The sequence below is a fragment of the Ursus maritimus genome, unplaced genomic scaffold, assembly GCF_017311325.1.
Source record: "Ursus maritimus isolate PB19 unplaced genomic scaffold, ASM1731132v1 scaffold_22, whole genome shotgun sequence".
Taxonomy (NCBI): domain Eukaryota; kingdom Metazoa; phylum Chordata; class Mammalia; order Carnivora; family Ursidae; genus Ursus; species Ursus maritimus.
This window is the reverse complement of record NW_024424675.1, coordinates 43,172,993-43,192,770: the sequence shown is the minus strand read 5'-3', so window position 1 is coordinate 43,192,770 and position 19,778 is coordinate 43,172,993. Positions and strand designations below refer to the sequence as shown.

The 19,778-nt window shown below is 50.1% G+C and overlaps 2 protein-coding genes across 3 annotated transcripts in view; both read left to right on the top strand.

Moving 5' to 3' along the window:
- LOC103670942 (serine/threonine-protein phosphatase 4 regulatory subunit 1) overlaps positions 1-6,561 on the top strand; it is an 81,507-nt gene extending 74,946 nt beyond the window's left edge. The window contains exons 18-20 of one of the 2 annotated variants that reach the window (XM_040638514.1): positions 1,879-2,013; positions 4,264-4,405; positions 5,127-6,561. In XM_040638514.1, the coding sequence (XP_040494448.1) occupies positions 1,879-2,013; positions 4,264-4,405; positions 5,127-5,284 (435 nt within the window). In that variant the 3' untranslated portion in view covers positions 5,285-6,561. Of the gene's footprint in view, positions 1-1,878; positions 2,014-4,263; positions 4,406-5,126 lie in introns of those variants that run through there. The other variant, XM_040638515.1, reaches the window with a different exon arrangement.
- A 1,628-nt stretch (positions 6,562-8,189) lies between these two features.
- Positions 8,190-17,892, top strand: ANKRD60 (ankyrin repeat domain 60). The gene is made up of 4 exons (XM_040637872.1): positions 8,190-8,580; positions 13,502-13,632; positions 15,210-15,375; positions 17,591-17,892. The coding sequence occupies exons 1-4, from the start codon at positions 8,190-8,192 to the stop codon at positions 17,890-17,892; spliced, it is 990 nt and encodes a 329-aa protein (XP_040493806.1).
- The last annotated feature ends 1,886 nt before the right edge of the window (positions 17,893-19,778 follow it).

Sequence of the window (19,778 nt, the reverse complement as noted above, 5' to 3'; positions counted from 1 at the left end):
GGGCCCGGGACCGGCACTGGGGGGCCGACACGGGCATGGGCACGGGGACGGGGATGGGGCCGGGCCGGCAGGGCTCGCGCCGCCGACAGCGTTATCTCGGAGCTCTGGCTATCTTCCATCTCGGCCGTGGTTATTGAAGCCAGAGCCGCTGATATGAATTCTGTGCTCCCCCTGCCCGTGATATTGGTATCATTTTTCTGAAAACAGTGCTTTTTGATATGAAAGTATTCACCGGCACTCCTGGTTTCTGGTTCTAACTTCCTTCCAATCTCTTTTTCATTTCCTTTCGTTGCCAGCGTGGAAGTCATGCCATTTATTTTCATACCCTTCTCTCCATCCCCATTTAGAAGACAGTGGAAGCTCCGGTGGCGGGTTTCCCCAGCCAGCCGTCGCCCGCACGCTGTCCTTCCCTGGGCGCGAAGGGCGGGCGCGCGCGGTTCTCTGCAAGCGGACCGCGCGGGTGTGAGCGCAGGCTCGCGCGGGGCCGCCCGCCGTCCGCTGCCCGGGGGCCCGGCGCCGGCGGCGAGCTCGGCCGAGCTTTCCTGCGTCGGTGCCGGCGTCTCTGGGAACTTCAGAGCCTGGCTATTTTTACCTTATCTGATTTTCAAAGTTTTATGTGCTTTCGAACCGATAACCTCAAATTGAAATATTATCCCTATTCATAAATTTCTCAGCCTCTGTTTTACGAAGTTTAATTTATTTCCTTTTTGTTTGATTTGTTTGAGTGCGTGAGATGAAGAAGGAGATTTTTTTTTCCACTTTTCTTTGCGTGGTATTTCACTCAGCATTCTGCTTTTGGCATCTCACTGATGGAAAGCCTTGCTGGGTCTTGATTTGCCTTCATCTCCCGGCCTGGCTATTTTTATCTGTAAGATGAAATGAGAGTACAGAGAAATTAGGAAGGTGTTTTTTGTCCCCCCAAATAATTTCTTTCTTTTTTCTTTTCTTTTTTTTTTTTTTTAATTTCAGACAGCTGATACTCATTTTGGAACTCTATAATCCCAATGATGTTTATGATTACTTAATGCATATTGCTTTAAAGTTGTGTGCAGATAAAGTTTCTGAAGTCCGGTGGATCTCCTTCAAACTAGTAAGGAATCTTGGCTTTTTGTTGTTGTTTGTTTGTGGTTTTCGGAAATAGGAATATTTATGTTCCTTCCATTTTAACTCCTTTATTTTCTGCTTTTGATTTTTCAGTATAGCTATGAAACCAGCTTTTAAATTTTGAAAATTACAGTTTTATCAATAAATAACATAGCTTTTTTCTTAAGCTGCATGGTTCAGTGATAGAAATTGTAGGTAAATCATTTTATATAAGAAACCCTTCAAACTGTGGCTTAGTGTTCCTTTTAAACACAGATTGGGCTTACTCGACAGCATGGTTTTGTAGAAAAGTTAGTGAGCAAGAGCTCCAACGTAGAAGAGCTGATCCTGTTTTATGTGGGCTTATACCAGCCGAATACGGGGGGAGGGGGGTGTCACTTGAAAATATTGATTTACTAATGTACTCTGATGCTATTACAATTTTATAAAAATGACATGTTCTGAAAGGTAATGATTTAGTTATTATGCAAAGGGCCATTTTCTAAAATTTGGAATCTTAAGCTTAAGAACGTATTTTTCTAATGCCAGTCCCTTTTTAAATTTCATTTTTATGAAGGGTTTCACGTGGATGAGTATGTGTATGTGTGTTGCCATATATTTGAACATCTTTTTTTCTCTGTGTTCCAGTGATGACCATGACAAAAATTACTCTCTCCCTTGCTTATAAATTTCATTTTAAAGGTGCATAAAAATGTCTGGTTTCCGTGTTGAGTAGGATTCATAATTCAAGTAGATGGCAGCATTTTAAATGTGTTCCTCTGATATTTTTCACAGGTGGTGGCCATTCTGCAGAAGTTCTACTCAAACAGTGAGAGTGCACTGGGGTTAAGTTTCATCAGTGAGCTCATCGTAAGGTTCCGGCACTGCGCTAAGTGGGTTGGAAGGCAAGCTTTCGCTTTCATTTGTCAGGTTAGCACGGCCTGGGGGGAGTCTCCCCTGGGCTTATGTTGCTGTGGACTGATACCAGATGCACCAGACACAGAATCCCAGCCCTGAAATACCAGCTGGGAGTTTGGGGATCAGTGGACCGAACCCCTTTATCTCACAGGAGATTGCGATTGCCCTAGTCAGGCAGGATGATTGGCCCAGGGTTACCCAACCCATCTGTGCATTCGTCCTACTATAGATGTTGACTGAATGCCTCCTGTGTGCCAGGCATGTTCTAGAAGCTGTAGACAGAGAGTGAACAAGCTCCTGCTCTCCCAGCACCTTCGATCTGGTGAGGTGAGGGTGAGGCCCAGAGCCCTGCCTCTGCCCTGCCCGGTCCAGAGCTGTGGTCATCACTGCACCTGCCTTCAGCCAGCTGCCTGGGAGGGAAGGTGGGGTGAAGAGCAGAGCAATAGGTTAGGGCAGAGACTATTGAATCCCTCTGAAGTGAAGTTCATGTCAGCCTGTCCAGCATCTCTGGTCACCCTCTCCCTTAGTGTCCTGGAAGTGGTGTGGGTTAGATTTGGTGGGGGCTGATGGCTGCCATTTCTTGGATGCCTCTGTATGCCAGGTTGCTCATCATCCATACATCTGATCCTCGGTGGTAAGATCGGCCGTGTATCAAGCATGTCACATCCATGTACTTTAAGACCCGTTGTTTAAGGTGAAGCAGTTGAAGCCCAGAGACGTTAAGTAACTTGATCAAGAGCACACAGGAAGTGTAAAGCCGTAGTAGTTTTTTTTTCCTGCTAATGTGTTATTTAAAAAGTTTTAACTTTTCCCCCATGCACATTTTCAAGCATGTGCAAAGGTGGAGGGAATAATATGGACTCTCCATGAACCCGTCACCCAGCTTCGTCACTATTACAGTAAAGCTGAAATTGGACTCTAGCTGACCCTCATACCCAGTTCTCCCACCAAAGGGCTCAGCAGGGCCCCCTGTTGGGCTGGAGGGGCATCACAGGGTACTTTGGCGGTCTGCTTTGAAAAGGGCAGTGGGTGGCTGAGTGAAGTGCCATATTCACAAACCACAGGCTCGACACCACAGACTTCTGTAAGGAAGAAGCCAATCCAGTCATTTTGTGGAGAAAGGGTAAATGAGATATCTTTTCTTTTGTTTTTTAATTCTTGATCTGAGATGTAGAAAATCCATGATGAGACAAAAGGAAAAAAACACCCACTCATTTTCTTTAGGAAAAATCAATGCGTATGCGCTTTCACGAATTAGTAGAGATTTAGAAAACCCACGATAAGACAGACAAAAGGAAGAGGAGGGGTCACTTGATGGTTATTTCAGTGCTGCTCTGGGGAGAGAGCCTAACCTGGGGGCCGACGAGGGTCCACGCCACAAGGGGGGATGAGCTGCTGCCTCTGCCTGGCCTCGCATGCGCCCAGCACCTGGGAAACACTTAGTGAATGCCCACTGCTCTTGTCGCCCTGTCGTGGGAAGGTCTGCAGGACTTAGAATCCACACACCCGGCTTGGACTCGCCCCCCTGCTGGTGCTCGTTGACCAGGAAGCCTATGGGTAGCACCAGCCTGGGCCACAGTTTCCTCCCCTGTAAACGTGGGCTCATGGTGGCTTCCGTGGCCAGCTGTGAGACGTAGGGCTCTGTGAGCGGGGTGGCAGTGTGCAGATGCCGCTGGTGCTTACGGAGGCAGCGTTTGTCAGCTCTTGTTCACAGAGAGGGCCAGGCCTGCACTGGAGTCTGGGGTGGGGCTGGCGCCACACAGGCCTGGTGCCGGCCCCCAGAACCCGAGCTGTGGTGAGTAACAGAGGTGAGGGCTCTCAGCCTCCATTGGAGGGCGCTTTGCTAGATTCTTTTCGAAAATGATCTGCCATCCCCAGCACGTCCCCATTATACAGATGGGGAAACCAAGGCCCAGGAAGGTGAAGCCACTTATTCCAGGCCATGGAGCTAGTAAGTGACCACGTTAGGTTTGAAGCTAGGCCTGTCTGACTCAGAAGCCTTTATTTTCTTCACCAAATTTTACACCGCCTATAACCCAGTTCTTGGTAAGGAAGTAGAAATTGTTAACTGTGTTTCTAACCGAATTCAGTGGTTGAGATTTTAAAATATAGACACACACACACACACACACACACACTCCTCAGACCAGCAGACCCCAAAATCGCATCTTTGGAATTGTGGAAGGGTATGTTTGTAGGGGAAACCCGCCGATCAGTGTGGAGAAGTATCAATTCTGTGGCTGTGGCTGTCTGTCGCCGCAGGCGGTGGTGAGCAACGAGTGCATCCCCGTGGACCAGTTTGTGGAACACTTGCTCCCCAGCCTCTTAAGCCTTGCCTCGGATCCTGTGCCAAATGTGAGGGTTCTGCTGGCCAAAGCTCTACGTCAGACGCTGTTGGAAAAGGGTATGTGGACCGTTCTTCTGAACTTACAGATTTTAAAGTTCACCCGGGAGCACCTAGACTTCCTCTTTAGGAAGTCGTGTGCTCGCCTGCTTCAAACTCACTGTATAAATTGATGTATTAACTTTTACGCAGAAGAGTGTGTTCTTTATAAAATGGCGGTTGAGTTTTCACATTTAATGAGCTTCATGCTAAAATACAGAACTCACACAGTCTTCTAGAAATGGGGGACGCTTTTGTAACAGAGAGATTATGAAAGGCAGCAAACGTAAGCCTTAATTACGGTGAGGTTTGGAGGATATTACTTCGACCTGAGCAGGACATAATGTAAGATTGCGTCCCTTGGACGGCACATTCCACCTCCACCACGTGAGGAGCCGACACCTTCCAGCCTGGCTTCCCGCTTCGCTCCCAGCCCCGCCCCGCCAGCCACCTGCTCCCCTTCCTTTCCTCCACACACCCGCAGTTCTTCGTATTGGAGGGCAGGAAAGAGGACAGGGAACGTTTTTATAATTGAAAAAATTATGCATACCTGTTCTTGGGAGTCCATCTTTGGCGTTTAGGAAGTTCCTCTGATGAATGCAAGCATGTTATCATCGTGAAGGCCTTCTGTCTGTGATTATTCTGTAAAGAGTGATTTATTGTCCTGAGGTGTGGTTTAAGAAACCCCTAACGTTCGAGTATGTTCATGGCGTGTGTGAGCCAAACTGTTTTCTCTCTTTAGCGTATTTGAGAAATGCCGGTAACCCTCATCTTCAAGTCGTTGAAGAGACCGTCCTGGCTCTGCAGTCAGACCGGGACCCGGATGTGTCCTTTTTTGCCAGCCTGGAGCCAAAGCGGCGGAGCGCCGCAGACACGCCTGTGCCCGCCGAACGGAATTAACCGCCCTGGGATCCCGCGCACTCCGGTCACGCCGCCCGTGGGCACACACCGCTCGCCCCCGCTTGTCAGGGGTCTGCTGTGCCACACCTTCCGAGGGAGGAAAGATTTCTGAAACTTTGAGGGCCGGCACTCACATGACCCGTTTCCCTCGCGCAGCCCCAGGGACCGCACCTGGGATGGGCACCACCCTTCTGCTCCCCTGCCTGCCGATGGGGAAGCCTGTGACAAGGGTGTAGAACCGGGTGGGAGCGGGCACGGGGGTCTCCGCAGCATCAGGTCGCCTTCTCCATGACAGACTGACTCCATTATTTAAAGCCCCCGTCCTCCCAAAATAAAGTAGTTTATTAGAAGCTTTTAAGTCTTTAAGAGACTTGCATATTTGGCTTCCCTCATGCTTTCCTGTAAAATATAGTTTATGGTATTACATTTTATTTTTAACTGAAATAATGTACATATGTAAACTCTTGACAGGAAGAAAATATATTAACGTAATATTAGCCTCCTATCAGTGAACAGAACAAATACATCATTTAAATTTATGCTTCACTTTGAGTTGCTGCAAATATAGCCCAATTTGTTTACTTTTGAAAAATGTGATAGTTAAGGAAATCTACTAAAGAATGATTTATGGCAGTCTTTCTAATATTGTACTTTTGTATAAACTGTACTTGGAACTTTTCCTCAGGCACTTATCCCTCCCCTTCTTGCGGTAACTGTATCCATAAAGATACGTACTGGCCTCTGACAGAGGCGTAAAGTAGAAAGATTTTTCATTCTTACATGGATTTATTATCCTACGTTTAAGAACGCGGGAGGGAAATTGATCATTGAGATGCGTGGCTATTGACTTTATACCTAATGCTTTGGGATCTTTAACAGCGGCTAGGAACCCACAGTTCTGATCAGTCCATATATTTGCCAGGGATTTGGGGGGTTAAATTATGACACTCTTCAAATTGACTTAAGTACACTGAATTTAGATTTCATGCTTTTAAAATTTGGACTAAGGTGCTTTAGAACTTAAACGGGGTTTTCATGAATAATTTGAGATTCTATAAACATTTCATTAAATCCTGTATAACGTGTAGGCTCATGTTATTTTTCTTCTATTTTTAATCTTGAAAGCAGGCGTGAAGGAAGGAAGGAGTAGCCCATCTGGGGTTCAAGAGCTGGCTGCAAAGGCCATGTTGCTGTCGCCATTCTTCCCTTGGATCTTTTTCTTGTCTGTCTTGTCTTTTCTTTCTCCCTTTTTTAAAAATAAAATTTCTGGAGCTATATATTGAATTTCCTGGTATACAGGATGTTGTCCCCCTCCCCCAAATCCCACTGAGCTGATTCTTTAAAAAGAAAGGAAGGAATCTATACAGTGCCAAAGAAAATAAGGTACATGTGTGAGAATTTCAAATTGTAACCCAGGGTAGCATTTGGGCAACTCCAGGAGAGCGTGAGCAAATCAATTGTGGAGGCTACATATTAAGAGAAACAAAAATCAATCCATCTTGTGTTTAATACTTGCCCAAAGTAAATAGATGGAGATACTATTTTGCTTCAGTAACAGTTTTTTTTTATTGTCTAGAAATTGAGATTGTCATATTGTTAAAATCTGTCGATCTGGCAGCAAGTAGAATTATTCACCTGAAATTTCGTGTTCCGTGCAGAGCTTCGTTTTCCATTAAGGGAAAAAAAAATAACCTCCGTTTGTGTTGTGATGTGTAGAATTTGCAAGCTGAGTCAAATGTGCTTGTAGAGATTTGTAGAGACTCTTTGGTAAATAATCCAACCTTGAAAAGTTCAGTTCATACACTAAAAATGGTCTATAACTTAATATGAATGCCTTTCCAATGAAAAGGGTTTTTTTTTTATGACTATAATTTCTTTGCAAAAAGTATGTTTAAGGCTCTCATTTTATTCTTCTTTTGTAACAACTGAGATTTTTCTGAGGTGATGCTCCTTCCCCCATCACTTCAGCTCTTTGTGTATTAATTGTTCCTAGGTGTGGGGCACGGAGTGTTTGTGATTTGATCACACGTAAGCTTCCTGTGTACTTGAACGCTCTGCCTGCTCTTGGGTGAATTACTGGAAAAGCACGAGATGGGTTTCTCACAGGTGGAGCCCCCTTGAAAGGCATCTAAACAATGGAGCCATCTCAGCCTTGCGCCAAGTGGGCGTTTCCCCCTTGCTGAGTGTTTTCATCAGCACCTTTCTCCCCGGGAGAATTCGAGAGCATTTTCAGAACTGATGGGTTTTCAGGGGGCTCTGCAGACCCTCACGAAGGCTCGAAGGCCCGGCTCCCGCTCCCAGAGCGGCCTGAGCGCCGGACCCAGCTCCGTGGGGTTTTTCATTGGTGCCAGAAATGGGATAGACCGGTGATGGGTAGTAAGGAGGGCACGTATTGCACTGGGTGTTATACGCAACTAATGAAGCATCGAACTTTACATCGGAATCCGGGGATGTACTGTATGGTGACTAACACAATATAATAAAAAAATCATTAAAAAAAAAAAAAAGAAATAGGGTTGTTAAGCAGGGCTACAGACTGCACTTGACGGCTCTGTAGACGAGGCTTGCCAGGAGGATTTAGGGCGTTACTCCAGGCCGTAGGCCCTGAATTATGCAAGGAGTGTTTTGCCAACGGGCCTGAGGACTGAAGGACTGAAGGAGCTCGGTGTCCTCACCACGGCCAGGTTACCGTTAGTGACCTGGAGAGCAGTTTGGAGGCTGCGAGAAGGGCCTGGGGACCCGGCCTCCGGGAGGGGGGGAGCTCAATCACTCCGCCACCGTCGCCCTCCGCGCCCCCGGCCATCTGGAGCCCCGGGGCAGTCCGGGGGTCTCTGCCGGGCGAGGGGTCGTGGGTGGGGCCGCGGTGACGCGGGTGGCCGGGCGGGGGGCCGTGCGGCCGGGGGCCATGCGGCGGGCGGCAGCGGGCGCGGCGGGCAGCGGCGGAGCGCGGGCAGGGGCGCCGCTGGGGAATGCCCTGGGCCCCGACCCTGCAGCCTACCGGCGGGGCGGACGGGGGGCGGGCTTGGCGGGCCTGTGGCCCCTCCCCGCGCAGCCCCCGGGCCACGCCCCTGGCCCGAGCAGCGTCGGGGCCCAGGAGGCCGGGAGCCTGGTTCTTGACTTGACCCCAGACGCCTCCCCAGAAACCTTTGTCATGCGGGTGCTGCTGGAGGAGACCAGGGAGATGTTCCAAGTGACAAAATGCCGCAGCGACATGACGGTGCGGGAACTCAAGGAGGAGCTGGACCTCACAGTCGGCATCCCCTTGGACCTGCAGCGGCTCCAGTACCTGGACCAAGGTGACCCCTGCCCACCCCTTCCCTCTCCACGTGTACCGCCTCCACCGGGGCGCCCTGTCCCCTCTGAACCTGCAGTCCCGGAAGGGATGCCTGCCCACGTGAGCCCGCCCCCCGCCCAGGTGTCAGAACAAACCCCACCCCAACCCCTGGAATCCCCAGACGGAAAAGCCAGCCCTGGCCACGCAAGGACTTCCCAATGCCGACAAACCGGGTTCACATTAGACCTCAAATCTCAGGGCAGACCCTGTCCAAAGCAAGACCCTAATCCACAAACAAATCCCTCCTGTGACAGGACTCTGGTCCCAAAGCAAGCTGCCTAGTCAGACCTGCCAACCCGGAGCAGATCCTGTCCATATCCCCATGACCCCAGATCTCAGCAAAGGTACTGCTCCCTTAGCAAGACCTCCCAGACCCTCAGGCCGCCCATGTCTTTATCAGGGACCCAAATCTCAGAGCCAAGACAAGAAGCCTGAAACAAAGCCTGTCCTCAGTGGGACCCTACAATCTAAGGCAAACCTTCACATGGCAGGACCCCAAACTCAAAGCAAACTTCCCAATCCCCATGTTGGACTCCTAACCCTCCCAGTCCTCCAGCCAGCCATGTCCACACAAGGATGCCAAAGTTGAAGCAAACTGTGCCCAAGACTGAACCCCAAATCTCCAGGGTAATGACGACTACCTCAGAACCCCAGATCCTCTGGCAACTGTGTCTACACGGGACTGCTAAAGCTCAGAACAAACTGTTCCCACTTCCGGACCCCCAAACCCAGAGCAAACCTACCTAGGACTAAACCCCAAATCTTCAGGGTAACTATGACCCCAGAACCCCAGATCCTCCGGGAACTATGTCCATGGAAGGACACTAAAGTCTGAAACAAATGCTGCTCACCTCAGGACCCCCAAACCCAGAACATACCTGCCCAAGACAACCCCAAATCTCCAGGCTAACCATGACTACCTCAGAACCCTGACCCTCCGGCAGCCATGTCCATACAAGGACGCTGCAGCTCAGAACACATTCTGCCCACTTCGGGACCCCAAACCAAGAACAAACTTGGCCAAGACTGAATCCCAGATGCGCAGGCCGACCATGCGACCCTCAGAACCCTGAGTCCTCTAGCAACCATGTCCACCGAAGGACACTAACACCGGAAATAAACTGCCCACCCCAGGATCCCATATCTCTATGCAAACCACGCCCATGTTTGAACCCAAATAAATTCCCCAAGCTACCCCTGCTTGCAACGGAAACCTGAATCCCAAAGCAGATTCTACCCAGATCATGACCCTAAGTCCCAGAGCAGACAAGCCCAATTCTGAGCCCCCAGTCTCTAACTAGCTGCTTGTGCATCCAAACCCCAATCCATTGGCCATCTCTGTCTGTATGAGGATGCCAGAACCCAAAATGAACTTTTCCCACATCTGAAAGCCAGTTCCCAAGCTCGCCATGACCACAGCAGAACACCAGTCCCAAGCAAAATAACCTCATAAGGTCTCCAAAGCATGAGACATACTCTGCCCAAAACTCATGCTGAACATACCCATATCTGAACCCCAAATCTCATGGAAACTGTGTTTAAGCCAACCATATCCATGTAAGGAAGCCAGAAGTCAAAGCAAGCCTTGCCTATGTGAGGACCCCCAAACTTCAAGCAAGCTCTGCTTGTATTTGCACCCCAAATCCCTCAGCCAACCTTATCCACACCAGAACCCCAAGCTCTAGACCAAACCTTGCCCATCTCAGGACCCCAAATCTTAGAGCAGAACCTGTCGCCACCAAGACCCCCTATTCCCAAGGGCTGACCTAAAGGATTCTTTACCCTTGGTAGCTACAGTACCCAGCTACAGTACCAGAGGTACGGTAGAACCCCAAATCCCAAAACAAGTCCTGCCCATGCAAGGACTCCACATCCCAGAATAGACCCTTCCCATACCAGGACCCCCGAACAGAAAGCAAACTTTGCCTTCATCAGAACCCCACATCCAGAGCAAACTCTGCCCTCGTCAGTACCCCAAATCTCAAAGCAAGCCCTACCCACGTTTGAACCCCAAATACTGGCACTAACCCAGTCTGTATCAGAACCCCGAATCTCAAGCTGTGTCCTTGTCCACGTCAGGAGCTCAAAACTAACCAAGTTGGAATCAGAACCCAGCACCCAAAGCTCACTGTGGTGAAATCAGAATCCCAGGGCCCCCTATCCGGACAGATCCCATGTGGGTCGCACCAAGGGGAGGGCAAGGGTTCTAGAGCCCCATCTCTCCAACCATCCATCTCCTTCCCTCAGCCTGAGGACCTGGCTGTCCCTGTCCCGATCCCTACAATATTTAGGATATGAGAATAGGATCAAAGCCCCTGGGCTCCATCATCTCCCCACCCGGTTGAAATCAACACAAAAATACTTCAAGAAAACGGAGGCATAACACATTCTGTAGGCTGCTGCACAGACGACGCGAACAGCGGTACTGCAGACACTGCAGCCGTACTGCAGGGCCGGGCCGCGGTGGGGACAGGCAGAGATCTGCGAGCAGCCTGTCTCCACAACCGCCGTGCCCCCAGACACTGCCCTTCCGGGGCTCCGTTTCCTAAACTGGAACACAGAGCCTTCGGGCTCTAGAATTCTCAGTGCCATGTCCCCTCTAGACGGGGATGCCTCGGGAAACTCGAAACATACACCGAAGGCCAGAACACCGTCCTTCGCTCTCTTTGACGTGGGTGAAGCGCCTTCTGGGACGTCCTTAGTTTGCTGTACGAGTGTTGGGAGGACACTCTGGGGCATTTCTGAGGCTTTATGTGGAAAGAAGTATAGATCTCAAATGCAATGTGTACGTAACACGTCCACACGAGGTGAGCTGCTGAAGGGCAGAGTATTTCAAAACAAGTAATGCGAAAATTATGTATCCTGAACTACACATGACTGGCACCCCTTCTGTTCATTTATTTCCCCTGATGAGCTCTGCTGAGCCATAAATTCAAGAGAGCTAAGAGGCAACAGAAGACACCTGGTGACTTCTACTGATGTCACAATCCTATCACTCAGCAAGCACTTAGCAACTGGCAGAAGCTTGACCTCTCCTGCGGTTGCAACCCTTCTTGTTGACAGCAAACCAAAAAGAAAGAAAGAAGGTACGACTACATTGAGAAAAGAAAATCTGGGTTCCTGCTTGTAAATAACCTGCAGATGCCGCTTCACCCACCTAAAGGTTGCCAGGGAGGATCACGTGAGATAATGTGTGCGTGAAAACCTTGAGAGACACAAATCTAAAAGGGGTGAGCAAATTCATGGACGAGGGGCGATCTTCCACGTCTGTTGTCGACTCTAATAATTTATTTAGCTGGTGATAATTAGTATTTGTCTAAGCCGAAGGCAGTTGCTGCCTGCTTGTAAAGAGAGAATGTGCTCTGATTTCTCGAAGAGCGGTTCAGCATGCGTGAATTGCACTCTTGTCTTTCTTAGGGAAACACAGCTTTACTCAATTTTTTTCAAAGTTGTTAGGAAGTCAAGTTGTCTTACTGAAGACTAATTACTGATTATCCTTGTGTTAGAACCACAAATAAGACCCTAATTAACAAATTTGCTAATCGCTATTCCCTGTTTACACCCACCGAAGTTTCTCGTAACCACCAAAGGGGGCCGACGGAGCCTAGAGCGACCCATGCGTGGCACTGGAGGGAAGGCAGCTCTGGTTGGAGCCCTGGTTTTGCTATTTCCTAGTGACGGGAGCCTCGGTTTGCTCACCAGCAGACGGAGATGACAGACCTGGTTTGTCATGAGGACTGAAGAGTGTAGGTGCTTGGGACAGCCACTTAGGAATCCCTCCATTGTGAATCCCAAGAGCTCATGAATTCCACTCGGAATAAGTGATAACCCGACTTTGCAGAGTCGAGACTTTACACTCACGGCAACACTTGTAGAGAAAAGCAATTATGATGTTATCCCCTAAGCAAGATTACAGGTGGCTGTGTGAGGAAACGTGCGTGTCTTTAACAAGGTAAACTAAAGACACCTTTGCTTAAAATGTTCTAGAGTCCTCTTCTATATTCTGTTGTTCCGGTGGTCTTTCCCAAAGGGTCTGAGCTTGTGAAGTGTGAGTAGATCCACTCACCCCATTGTCTCATACGAGCGGAGGATTGTTCTGGGTGTGACCCAAAGGAGTTCCAACGTCCTGAGTCCAAATCATGGTGAATGGCAACGTTACAATTCTTACATGACCGTAAATGCTTAACTGGGGCCCTTTTGTCCCCCAGGGGCCATTTGGCAACTTCTGGAGACCTTTTGGATGGTCCCAACTAGGTGAGAGTGCCACCGGCATTGGGCGGGTAGAGGCAAGGGGCGCTGCTAACGCTCTGCAGTGCCCAGGGCGCCCCCCCCGCCCCTCAGAGAAGGATGGGTCTAAAATGTCGAAAGTGCCAAGCTTGAAAAAAAGCGATGCCATTGAGCATCGTTTGAAAGACACAACAAAGTTCAGCCATTGTTACATCTTTCGCCAACTGTTGACAACATTAACCAGACGCTAGTATTTCAGCTTCACGTATGACGCACGTAGGTCCATTGTGCTGCGTCTGTCATGTAACGGACAGTAACTTGGAGTAGTCCTATTTATAGAGTTTCCCTCATAAAATAACCTTACTGACGCATGTATTTTTTTTTTTGCCATAGAAATAGTTATAATTACGGAATTTTAGAAATTGTTGCCTTTTTTTGGGGGGGGGGTTGGCTTTTCTTTGAGCCGAGCCAAATTAATTTTCTAAAAAGCACTCCCGACCACACGCAGTCTCGTGTGAAGTCGTCAAATGAGATTAGTGGTCAAGGTTTTCAAATGATCTTTGTGATACCCAAGGTCAGATCATCTCTTAAGATAACCAGTGTAATAGTTAATCTTTAATGCCCATTTTTTTTGAAGAAAAAATTATTCCCTGTAGGAGTTTTGATGGATGATACCACGCTGAAGTTCCATGATGTTGTTCCTGGTGGAATTATTTCATTATGTATCTGGCATTATGATGGATGGACGGAACTGGTTTTGGCGGCTGTGGAAGGCGATCCCAGTAAGGTGCTTTTATGCTTCTCTAAATGGATATTATACTTCATGAAGCAACCGTAAACTGTGTCTGTGTGTGTGTGTGTGTGTGTGGGAGGGGAGTTCAGTCTTTCACGTGAATATTTGAGTAAAAGTTTCAGAGTAGGAAAAAAGAGAACTAGGACTCGTGTCATAATGATCAAATACCATATTGAGAGTTTCCACTCCCTCTTGGGTTTGCTGTTTCACAGCGCTCACTTATAACCCCCTCACCTCCCCCCACAGACACCAAAGGAGAAGGAACCAGGACAGGTGCGTTTTCTATTCACACGTCTATTCTGTAAAGTTGAAAACTGGACTTAAGGGTGGGTGAAGAGCTCCGGATAACTGGGAAATTGCACAGTCTAGAGCATCTGATGGGGCAAAAGTCCTAATGGGGGTCTGCCCCTCCCCTAAGGCGGAAAGGCCACACGCTACTCAATACACAGCAAGTGTCTACTCTTCGCCGTGCCTTGGGCTTGGCTCTCAGCTGAGCTCTGGGGTGGGCAGCGGGGAGAAGGGAGGAGGAAACCAGAACATCTGCCCAACAGAGAAGGCGGTGGGGGCTGGGAGCGCTGAGGGGGCAAGTGTATGTTCCTTCTAGAAAGTACGTTTGGATGAAAGGCTATGAGCGTGTGGGGAGAGAGTTGACTTCCAGCCAGAAAAGGGATCAGGAAAGGCTGGTTGCAGGAGGGCTGCAGGGATCAGGTCTGGGAGAGGTGGGTGGTCTCTGGGGAGGCAGGGCATGACTGACTGCGGCAACCTCCTACCAGTGTGCGGGAGCCTTAGAAGGAGGGGTGGGGCCCATCCCAGCCCTCGCTCATCCTCTTCCAGGTCCTTCCCTGATGTTGTCCTGCTCCTGGCCTTCTGCCTCCCCTCTGCCACCAAGGACTCAGTCCCGATGGGTTTCCTGGCTTTTGCTCTGAACCTGGGGATTCCCTCCTGTCTCCCACACTCTGGGGCTCTGCCTCCCCCCACTGCCGCCCCCACACCGGATACCCCGCATCTGGGATGGAGTTCCTCTCTGCTGGAGCCCGCAGCCTTCCTCTCGTGCTCAGGGCCTCACTTCACCACGAGATGATTATGTTATGGGGCTATTTTTCATCCGTGAGTGGAGTTCGGAGTGTTCCAAAAGTTAACGGAAACAATGGGCCCGAAAATAGACCGGAAGGCCAGAGTTCGTCAGGTCTCCAGAGAAGCGCACTCCCCTCCGGGGAGGCCACTTCGTGTCGTCTGGTGTCTTCCTTAATGGCCACAACCACCTTCCTCTGGACACCCAGAAAAGCTATTTTCTCTCTTCAAAACACCGACAGGAAGAATTTCCTGCCTCCCCAGCCTGCCTGATGGTAAATGCGTATTCCCTGGACATGTATAGGGCTCGGTCAACAGTGTCTTCCCCTGGGTGTATTCCAGCTTCTCAGTTAGGGTTTGCCCCCTCTGTTCCCATCATGAACCTTAACTCGGCCTTCGAGCAAACTTCCCCTCGGGAGGGTCCAGGCACCCGCCAGCCAGGTGTAGCCGCACTTTTGAAACAACTCAGACTCACTGTGGAACCCCTGTGTCCCGCCCAGCTCTCTTGCCTTGGTGTTGATGAAGACAGTCTCTACCGAACCGCAAATTCGCAGCATTTGGGACACAAGCAGTGGAAGGACTGGATAGCCCAGAGAGCCTTCGTGGCCCTGTACATCGCCTCTCATAGAGGCCACTCGGATGCTGTGCAGTATCTTCTAGAACATGGTAATTCTGAGACGGCTGCATATGTTCACAAGGTGGGGTCTTCTGCGGGTAGGGAGGACAAGGTGGCTTGTCTTCCTGGGCCCTTCAGCAATGGTGTCCTGAACCCAAGTTGTGTCAACCACCAGTCACGGTCCCCGTGGGCCACTGGCTCTCTGTCTGTAGGGGTCTTATGACATACTGAGTGAAGGCTGTTGTCCTCTTGGCCAGGTCTCCAGAAGATTCTCTCTGTTGTGGGAGACGGAACTTTCAGACACTAATTCACGGAGTAGCCAAAAGAGCTTCCCGGCCTCTTGGGTCCAAGCAGACACACTGCTGGAGACGTTCCTAAACTCCCTGTTGTTTCTGCCTCACCTGACGTTGGGTTTCTCTAACGGTCTGAGGGGTTTAGCCCCAAGCCAGCGTTGTTCTCTTGGGGAGGAGGGGCGGCAGGCTGGCCAGTTTCCTTCCCCCCCCCCGCACCCCCCCTTTGAATTATTTCCCTCAGGCGATCTTTGCCCCAAACCCTCTTTTCATCTCATCTCATCTCCATTCCCATCACCCCCCCCCAAAGGGCAAGCTGCCTCCCCCTCTGTTGATAGAAATAGAAGCCTTGGCCTGCATTGTCTCTGAATGTGAGAGCTCGCATGAGACTCTGCCGGAGCACACTTTATCTTCCCTGGATGTAGGATATTTTTGGGAAAAGAGGCCCACTGATTGAGGTGTCGACCATTCCAGAACAATAGACAATGGCTGCAGACAGCCCAGGCCACCGGCTTCCTCGGGAAAAGGAAGAAAATGTGACGTACTGTTTGGTCAGGGGTTTGAGGCCCAGAAGGGGGCCTCATCCGAGGGTCTCCCCTATCAACTTGCCTTCAGATCAGAACCTTTCCGGCCCGCGGCCTTGACCCCCGCCTCTCCGCCTCGTCTTTGCCCCTCCCCCGCTGCCATGAAGCAAGGTGGAGGCATGCCCGAGGCCGAGGCCGGGGCAGGGGGACTGGCGTTCACATGGTGGGTAGAGGTTTTCCTGACTATTCTGTTTCTTCCTCCACTGCTTTCTGCACGCCGCCTGTTGTGGGATGAAATATGGGCTGTTCACAGACCAGCAGTCCTTTAAGCTCATAAAAAGTCATTTTCACTCTGATGGAACTGTGATGTATTTGAAAGCACCAGTTAAAACATTACAGACAGCTTTGCAAAGTTTTCTGTCCTTTGCACACAGCCACCTCAAAGCCTTGCCGAGACTGAGGCTGGGCGTTATGAGAACCTATTTAAAATGTTACCTCACCGACCAGCCATAGCTCATAAAAACTGGCTACAGAAATGTCAGCTGCTTGTAATTGAATTGCCTTGTTTTCCGTGTCATGATATTTGTTACCCAGAATTTGATTCAATTCAACAAGTCCGTATTGGACACCTGTCATTAGCCCATCCATCTGCGGGAGGCAGTGAGGAATTCAATCGAAGTGAAATCTGTCCGTGAGTCAGGCCACCCGTCGTCTGTCATTTCCTGAGCGCCTGTCTTCTCCAGGCATCGCGCTACGTGCCGGGGGTGAAAACAAGTGTGTTTTCTGCCTTCGTGGCGTTTATGAAGGGAAGTCAGCAAATTATTACAGATAATTAATTCCACGGTCAGTCGTGCACGGCATGTTCTGAAGACGTAGAATGTCTACTGAGCATATACAGGGGGGTGGGATTCATGGGGAGGGGGCCAAGGAAGGTTTTCCCGAGGAAGCGATTGCAGGATAAAGAAGAATGGAGTTAGCCAGGGGTGGCGGGGGTGGGGGCAGAAATGGGTGACAGCGCTGTTAGCCAAGGGAAACAGCATGTGCAAAAGGCCTGGGGCAGGATGCAGGAGCAGGGTGTATTTAAAGGCATAAAGATAGAAGCCTGGTATAATTGGAGCCTGGAGGGAGGGGTGGTGGAGTTAGGGTGGTAGGGTGAGATAGAGCACTAACGACCTCGAAAATGACCCCCAAGGGTGGTGGATGCCAGAAATGGGGTTTGAGCAGGAGCGTGCTGTGGGCAGACCAGAGGCAAGGCAGTGCTGGGTGCTGGGACAGTGCAGCGATGCCTCCTCCCTTCTACTCCGTGCTGGGGCCAGGGGCAGTTCTTAATTTTCCCAAGCATCCTTTTCAGGGCCTCACCCCTCCCGAGCTTCTCTTCCGGAATGTGATTCTGGAGGTGAGGCTCCTGGCCAGGAGGGTGAGCCTCCCTCAGCCAGCTGTCTTTTTTACAGGAGCCAACTGTCTCAGCAGAACCCCCATGGGCAGGACAGCCCTGCACGTGGCTGCAGCCATGGGCCGTCTGGACTGTATAACCCACCTGCTCAACCATGGGGCCTCCGTCAATGAGAAAGATGCCAGGGGGGAGACCCCCATGTCCATCGCCCGGCGCTTGAACCGCAGGCACAGTGAGCGGCGGATGTTCCTCTTCTGCTGGCTGACGAGGTCGGGGACAACGGACCCAAGGAACTTGATCACAAACAAGGTTTTTCACAGGGTAAAGTCTAGGTTCAGCTCCAAGAAGAGCCAAGTGTGACTCCTGCGGGGAATGTTCGCTCCTCGAAGCTGACTTGAGTAACTTTTCAGAGTTCGAATCCACAGTGGCCCTTGGTGAGCAGGAAGCCAAGGAAACATGGCAATTAATCTGAATCAGATACTAAATTATCTGTCCTGTTTGCAAATGACTTGGGGAGGGTGTTGATGGAAGTAGGTGAGTTTGTGTTCATTCCGTAATCCATTACGGACCGAGCGGGCTCTGATGCCCGCCGTTAATTTTAAGCTATTTGTATGTTGTATCCAATAACGCGGCTTGGGGTGATGGGAGCCAATTACCTTCTCTCGCGTCTGGAGACCATCTAATGCATCAGCATAAGAGAAGTAATAACAATACGAGAACAGCACCGTTGCTTTGTAGAGAACAATTGCTGGCAAATGTCGGGGGGTCGTGTGCAGGGTGGGCTGGGAATTTCAGGAACTGAGGGCTACGTGCTGCCACAGCTAGGGGTGTCCGAAAGTTTTCCTGAGCCATCTCTGAGGGACCTGCTGCTTGAATTGGGGCTTGGGAGGTAGGGGACAAGTGAAGCAGAGAGAGCTTGATTCTCCGGTCACGTCCTCTGCCAGGATGCCTTATAGTCTTGGTGAAAGGTGATAAGTTGCCACTAGATTTAGGGGAGACCGTGTAAAGGACGATGATGAGTTCATGGAGGAGAGAATCAGAGCTGGCACCTTCTTTCCTTTGGTCCCATCCCCCATGGTCCAAGCACACCTCTTCCCTCCACCCCTACTCCCTCCAGAGTTCTCCTTCCCTGCTAGGACTGTGGCAACACCATCATCCTTCCTAGGCTTAGTTCCAGGCTCTGCACCTCGCGAGGGGCCCAGCCTGCCATGTGTCAGAGCTGGGAATGGGAGCCAGAGGGGAAGGTGGGCACCGGGGCCAGCTGACATGCACGCCCCTGTCTGGAGAGGGCGCCATGCATCAGCTCCAGCGGAAAGTGAGCCAAGGGCTGCTAGATTTATCCAGAGCCTTTTGATAGGATATGTTCTGATTTCTAAGTGTTGACTTGAATTTTTTAAAACATGGTGGCATGGTCCAGAAGGAGTAGCAGAGTTGAGGCACACCTATGCGACTGCCTCCTATCTCCAAACTACCCCAGTTCACCGAGGACAGTGGTAGAAGCAACTCAAGGCTCCTGGAACGTTTGCGGCTCGGAAGCCACAGGCTGGGACGGCCGTGGGTCTTGCTGGGTGATAGGTATCGTCCACACTCCCGCCCCACAGTTACGTATGTTTCTCTAAAGCCCTATATTCTGACACGACTTCTGGGATCTGTCTGTGTGACAATGGTCTCTCGACCGTGGAAGTTCTGTTTTTAAAGTGATGGAAAACAGCACCGTATCCCGGCTGCCCTTCTTTCCGACACACGTCCCGATAACTGGATTCGGCTTTTAAATTAATTGGCTGCATTTCCTGCTGTCATAACAAGGAAGATCCGTGTCGATGATGTGGCTTTACCCTCGGTAGACGTGGCTGTACCCAGCTCAGCAATCTGTTTGACAAATAACAGTCAGAAAAAAACATAGAGCTCAGCGCCAACTGTGTCAAAACTGAGATCTTGTTTTTGGCAGACATTCTCCCAAGTCAGTAGACAGATATTAAATAACCCCGTCCATTGGGTCAATTCATTTAGCTAATGAGGTGTGTTGGCGGGGCGACTCGGGCACCCTTTTAACTTAACAAGTGGCATTACTCAAAGTCATGAGTTTGCCAGCAGCTTTGCTCTCTGTCTCTGTTGTTAGGAGAGTCAACTGCCTGCCTGACACTTGTCCCCAAAACTTCGGAGGCAAGCACCGTATCTTCATATGCCGACCCCAATTCAATTAAACACTCAGCCAGAAAAGGGGCAAGTTCCAAACTCCGTGGTCC